At 37.1% G+C, this 6,195-nt stretch overlaps 1 protein-coding gene across 1 annotated transcript; it reads left to right on the top strand.

The window, feature by feature from the left end:
* Positions 1–738: 738 nt before the first annotated feature.
* On the top strand, positions 739–1,686 carry LOC146460995 (histamine H2 receptor-like). The gene has a single exon (XM_085087284.1). The coding sequence runs from the start codon at positions 739–741 to the stop codon at positions 1,684–1,686; it is 948 nt and encodes a 315-aa protein (XP_084943410.1).
* The last annotated feature ends 4,509 nt before the right edge of the window (positions 1,687–6,195 follow it).

Below are 6,195 nucleotides of genomic sequence, written 5' to 3'. Positions count from 1 at the left end.
TAAAACGTAAACAGCAGTGACGTGCATTCAAGACGAGAAACTTCTCCCTCGTGGTTTTATGAACATTTTTTAAGAATTTAGCTCGGTTGTAAGTAATTGATGAGTAATGAATTAGCCAATTCATTTTTTCTTATGTCAGTTAATGAGTGTTTTACACTTTTTTTGTATTTTTGTGTCAAATCCCTTAATGATGTAAGAGCTGGTAACTGTTTGAGAAAATATGTCCTAGCCTGTTGAAAGTAAATTCTCTATAATTTACGTCGTTTTCATTAAAAGATGCATATATTACCATTCTGTTCAACTTGTCTTTTAAACACCATTTTAGCTTTTCCTAGCCCCTTGTTGGGTTTTATAATTTTTGGTTCACTGTAAACAACTTTATGTGATTTGGAGAAATCAAACAAGATGGTGGATCCACATTCGGTTGTAAACAGTCAGTGACGTAATTTCCATATCATATGACGTTCTCGACCCAGTTCTCGTCCCGGGCAACAGTTTTGGACGTACTTTTTATCAATCAGGTTTCATTGTTATGGTCTTTTAATTAATGATCTTTAATTATGAAGGTAGGCCCAGGAACTCCAAAAGAGATCAGGCATAATAGGGTTTAAGGAAAATGGATAAACAAGTAAATAAAAAAGGAAAAAAACCGAGGAGAAAAGATCAAAACACGACTATTTTTATTTCTTCCAGGCGATATAACGAAATCACAGGTTCTGTTTTACTGCTGAGCACGCGATGGAAGACAAAGGCGATGTAACGTGTTTTGTTCCAGGAATATCAGTGTCCTTCCAAAAGAGTTACTTTTATTACACCAACTACCTTTTTCCATTGACAATGCTGTTGAGCGTTTGGTGTTTTGCGCCCAATGCAGCTGTCATCATTGGGTTATTCAGGAGTGGAATCAAAAACCTTCGTCCCGGGTTGTTGTTTTTATGCAGCTTAACCTTGACTGACCTTGTTTGGGGCGCGACTGTTGCACCAATGGATTCTGGTTTTAGAATAAAAAATACGATTGAGCAGAGTCCTTGTGGAATTGACACGAGAACTACGGAGCTGCCTGTTTCACTATTCATTGTAATAACTAATCTCGGCTCAATCCTCAACCTTGTCGTAATCAGCATCGACCGCTACCTTGCTGTCAAACGCTTTGTCCAATACAAGTTTATGGTGACCCACTGCCGCGCCATTGCCGCTTGTTGTGTTGTCTGGGTGATATCCATCACAATTGGCATTCTAGCACAAGTCGTTCTTCTGTACCCACAGCTCCCAGTTGCATTAAAACCACTCGTTTACTGGTCTTGTGCAGTCATCCTCGCAGTATCGATACCTTTGATTGGCATTCTCCAGATTTTCACCATTCGTGAACTTCGTCGCCATAACAACAATGTTGCCGTGATGATGGAGGAAGGAGGCCAAGGCAACCCTGTCCGCAGTGCCAACGCCAAATGTGAGCGTCGATTAACCAAAACATTAACATACGTGGTGGGTCTGCTAATATTAACTTTCATCCCTACTGCTGCTGCCTTAGTAGCTTCCCTTATTACAAGTAAGAATCTTAATCGCCTTACGAATCCCATTGTATTTCCTTTGGTCACCCTGGGTTCCGGTATTAACCCAATATTATATTATCGGGGAAATGAAAAAGTGAAACAAGGAATTCTCAAGCTTGTAAAGTGCCAGTAGTCGGCCTTTTGAACTTTTTGTCAATAAGCGCATTTAGGTTTATTAATGCACAGAATGCTTCATGATAACCCTTTCACCAAGAGATAAACATTTAGATAAAATCTCTTAAAATTTTAGCCACCACATCGGACCGTTCCGTGAACAGGCCGCTCTAGTATTCGTTCTTTTAATAAAAATGATCAAGAAAATAAACCCTATATGACTAATTTTCTAAGACCGCTTAATTTTTTTAACAAAACGATGCTTATTGACAAAAAAGTACAAAGTGCAAAAGGCCAACTACAAACACTTCTGACACTGTTATAGCTTGGCATAGGATCTCAGAAAATAAATTCCAACCCACCAAAACTAAACAGAGGAAAACTCGCTGGAAAAGAAGTTGTAAATCAATTTACATTCCGTTATTTGCAATTGACACGTTTTGGAAAGTACAATTTACGTCTTGTTGGCTTGTAAGACAAAATTTACATGAATTTTACAGTTTAGTATCTCCTGTAAAGGTAATTTACAGGGTAACTTTGAACGATGGCATTCTTAAGAACAGGGAAAAACGTGTAAATTGTTGCACCGACATTTACTCACAATATTCACAAGTGTAAATAACTTGTAAAGTTTTTCAATGGACCATGGAAATACTAGGTAAATTACGTTACCAAATAGTTAAAATGGGAGACTGCTCAGATCCTGCAAATATTTTGTAAAATTGAAACAGAGAAACTGCTCAGATGCTGTAAATGTCTTGTAAATTATAAAAGGGAGACTGATGTAAATATATATAAATATAGTCCAACCTGTATTAAGCGGTAACCGTCCTATAACTGAAGCTGTCAGTTGTAAAAGTCCCGAAAATTAGTTCCTTTAATTACTGTAATTCTGACCTCCATTAAACGGTCACCTCTATTATAAGCAATCACGGTCACCCTTACTAAGTCCCAACGAGCTTTTTCTATTGTGTCGACCTGTTCTAAACGGTCACTTTGTAAAATTAAACCTCTCAAATATGGTAAAAAGAGAAAAAAAAAAAGAAAAGAAAATAGCGCGTCAAGCAATTAATTTCTAAGACCTGCAATACTGACTGCAAATCATTTATGGCGTTAATGTTTTACCAGTCCGTTTCTATACCAAGATCTCCTTTGTCATACCATTTTATCGCTGAACCAAGGAAGCTTTTTTTTGAGCGCTTTGGTGCATAAACTGTACACTAAGTTATCAGGTGTTACATAACGCACTTTTATTGTGTTTGACATGTATTCTGTGCAACCTGCGCTCCTTAGCCATTCCCTGAGATGATGATGATGATGATGGTGATGATGATGATCATAATAATAATAATAATAATAATAATAATAATAATAATAATAATAATAATAATAATAATAATAATAATAATAATAATAATAATAATAACATCTTGTACAGGTTACATATAGAATTTAATTAATTATTAGTGAAAATGATGTGCAAGCAAGGAAGCTAAATGAACCATTTGGTTATATTGTTAGCTCCCTAGCTAATTTATGTTCTAGACAGCAGGTAAAAAAAAGAGAGAATAAAAAAGAAAAAATGAAAAAGCAAAAGGAAGGAAGAACGCATTTATATGTAACATGTTAACGTTTGTTACGTGGTGAACATATATAAAAAAAAAAATGAGTTCATTTGTTGTTCTGACAGTAAATAACGTATAATTTGCTTGGGAAAAGCAGACACACTTTGTATGAGTTTGTTTTTTAACGGAGTTGGAAGGTCTATATCGCGGTTGCCTTGAAGGAAATTAATTGTTTTCCTACATTAGTTCGTATGTTCGGCTTATAAAGATTATGCTTAGCTGCATATCTCGTGTTGTAGCCATGTATATTACTAGCATATTGAAACATGTTGTCGAGCACTTCGGGTAGGAGGCCTTTATGCCATGAATGCAGCAATTTCAAAACTTGTAGGCGATAAATATTATTAACTGTTAGGAGGCCTAGTAGATTTAGCAAAGGTTTGGCTTTCTCTGTTTCAGTACCAAATAATTTGGCAAAAAATATTAATCTTAGAGTGACAGCTTAGCACAGGTTCGACTGTATCTTGTAAATATCGTAAAAGGAGACCTGCCCATACTTCGTAAATATATTATATATAACTCCAAAACGAGAAACTGGTTAGAACCTGTAAATACCTTGTAAATTACTAGAAATACGTGACTCGTGACATAGCAACTATTTTTATGAGCATGGTCTTTTCGATGTTCCACAGGCTAGTTCGCGGTTGAAAATCTATTCCTGACGCGACGAAATGAACAACGTGCTGTCTTGTTCGATGAATTTATTTCCCACGGAAAATTATTTTACCGCGGCTTTAAAACGTATTATTTCTTCAATGTAATCTTTCACAAAAAAATATTTCTGGAAGAAAGGGAAAAGATTCTGGAGAGAGAGTTTTGTATCCAGTGAATATTGATGAACATTGCAGTTGAAATTTGACCCGGCACGCAAGCTTTCCCGATGTATGCAAATTTTGTTCCAGACGACGCCAGACAGTCTGACGTCATTCATACTTTGTTTTTCACTGTTGCTAGGCAACAGTGCGGACACCTTCAACGAAATATGTAAATATATTTTTCGCTCGAATTCGCGCGGCTTAGCTCCGCTCGGGCCGGCCCTGCCCGACAAATTTATTAACCTCGCTACGCTCGGGCCTTCGGCCCTCGCTTCGCGAGGAAAAAAAAAAGAGAGACTGGTTTGATCCTGTAAATAAAGGGAGACTGCACAGATGCTTTAAATATCTTGTAAATTGAAAAAGGGAGACTGCACAGGTTTCGTAAACATTCCACTGGAACTGGAACGGGAGACTAACCTGATCATGTCAACATCAATTGCAAGTAAATCGAAAAGGAAGACTACACGACTAATGCTCTGTGCAAAACAAATCAGTTTCCAAAGGGGGGAGCGTAAAATCTTATTGTCGAACTACATTCGCGTTCATCCACCTCGCTTAAACAAATTCAATGTAAAAAGTCCTAATCAGTTTAGGGAAGGACACTCAAGACCTGTGGCGAGTTTGCTTGCCCTCGGAAAAATAATGGAATCGAAGTTATCGCGCACTAATGCCTTTCTTCTACCTATGAGTTCAATTATATAGCATAGTTAATAAAAGGAAAATGGTTATGAGCAAGTGACCAATAAAAACATTCGTGTTAAGATATTCAACTATAGTGTGCACATTAAAACCAATCAAAGATTGTGCACGGTAGAGGCCGGTAGAGTCTTCCAACATCAAATTGCAGCATCATGTGTTTTCATGGCAAGGTTTCATAACCAGTCCCTCAATTAACTATGAATTAAAGTTCTTTGAAAGCTTACACGTCAACACTGCAAACCAATAAGGGTAATTTTATGAAAAAGTTATTTACAGACTGTTTTATTAGCTCAAGTCATGATTGCTCAATGTTTCCTTCCTTTATGTACAAATAACCAGCAACCAACTCGAAAGCTCTGCTACTTTGGTTGCTGTACGCTGATTTTAATTTATATATTTATTAGTTACAGCTATTTCAATTAACGTTGTCGGATCAAAGCTTAGAGCTTAACATATTCAAAGAGGCTGCCACCTCATCCATTTCATATCCTAACGTTTCTTTCATCCAAATGGCTCGCCATCGTATATCTTCACTGGACGGACGAGGTATAGCTAGTTCTGATGAACTTATTCATTGACAAATCCAAAAAATTTTGTATTGAGGTCTTATTTTATAGCTTTACACTTTGATCCGACAACGTTAATTAAAATAGCTGTATGCAACCTCTATCTATATTTACTGTGTTTTTCTTCTCTTGTGTTTCTAACCAAAAAGTGTGAAATAAAATGCATGAAATAGACTAACTCTGTTGTGCACTTGTACAGAAAACTCAAGGGAAGAGCAAGAAAGGAATTAGATGAAAAAGTAAAAAAAATTTCACATCTATGAGGGTCAAACATCTATGAATGGTGATTTGATTTGATTTGATCAACTAAGCCAACTTATGAAAGCATTGTCGAAGTATTTGCAGGAAAGTCACTGAGGTCGAGATTCGCCCACTCGATGTTAATGATTCATGCGAACTCAACTCATTTTAATTGCCAAATACCATGGTCTCTGGGAAGAATTCAAATCACGTGACCTGGACATTTGACACCTTCAAGAAACAGCAATTGCTAACCTTCACTCCAACCCAGGGTTATTTTTGGGATTGTAGAATTAGTGTCATTGCTTTGGCTATTGGGTCATTTCTTTGAGTTAGGGTTAGTTTTGGCTTAGAGTCGGTGTTTGGGCGTCGACAAGTCACCTGACAAACCTTCTCATCACGCGGCAACACCCTAGAGTAACTAGGCATACGGTGGTGTGTTTGTTAAGCGAAAAAGAGCTCCTCCTGAAAGGTTAATTTTAAAACTGACCACCCCCCTTACTCGTACTTTGGGCTTTAATTTGAAATGGAGCTCTTGAAGGCTTGTACCAACTACTTTCTCAAACCAAGTCCTTATTCCTTG

This window comes from Pavona decussata, unplaced genomic scaffold, assembly GCF_977016875.1.
Source record: "Pavona decussata unplaced genomic scaffold, jaPavDecu1.1 SCAFFOLD_202, whole genome shotgun sequence".
In the NCBI taxonomy this organism is placed as follows: Eukaryota; Metazoa; Cnidaria; class Anthozoa; order Scleractinia; family Agariciidae; genus Pavona; species Pavona decussata.
This window is presented reverse-complemented; position numbering and strand designations above follow the sequence as displayed.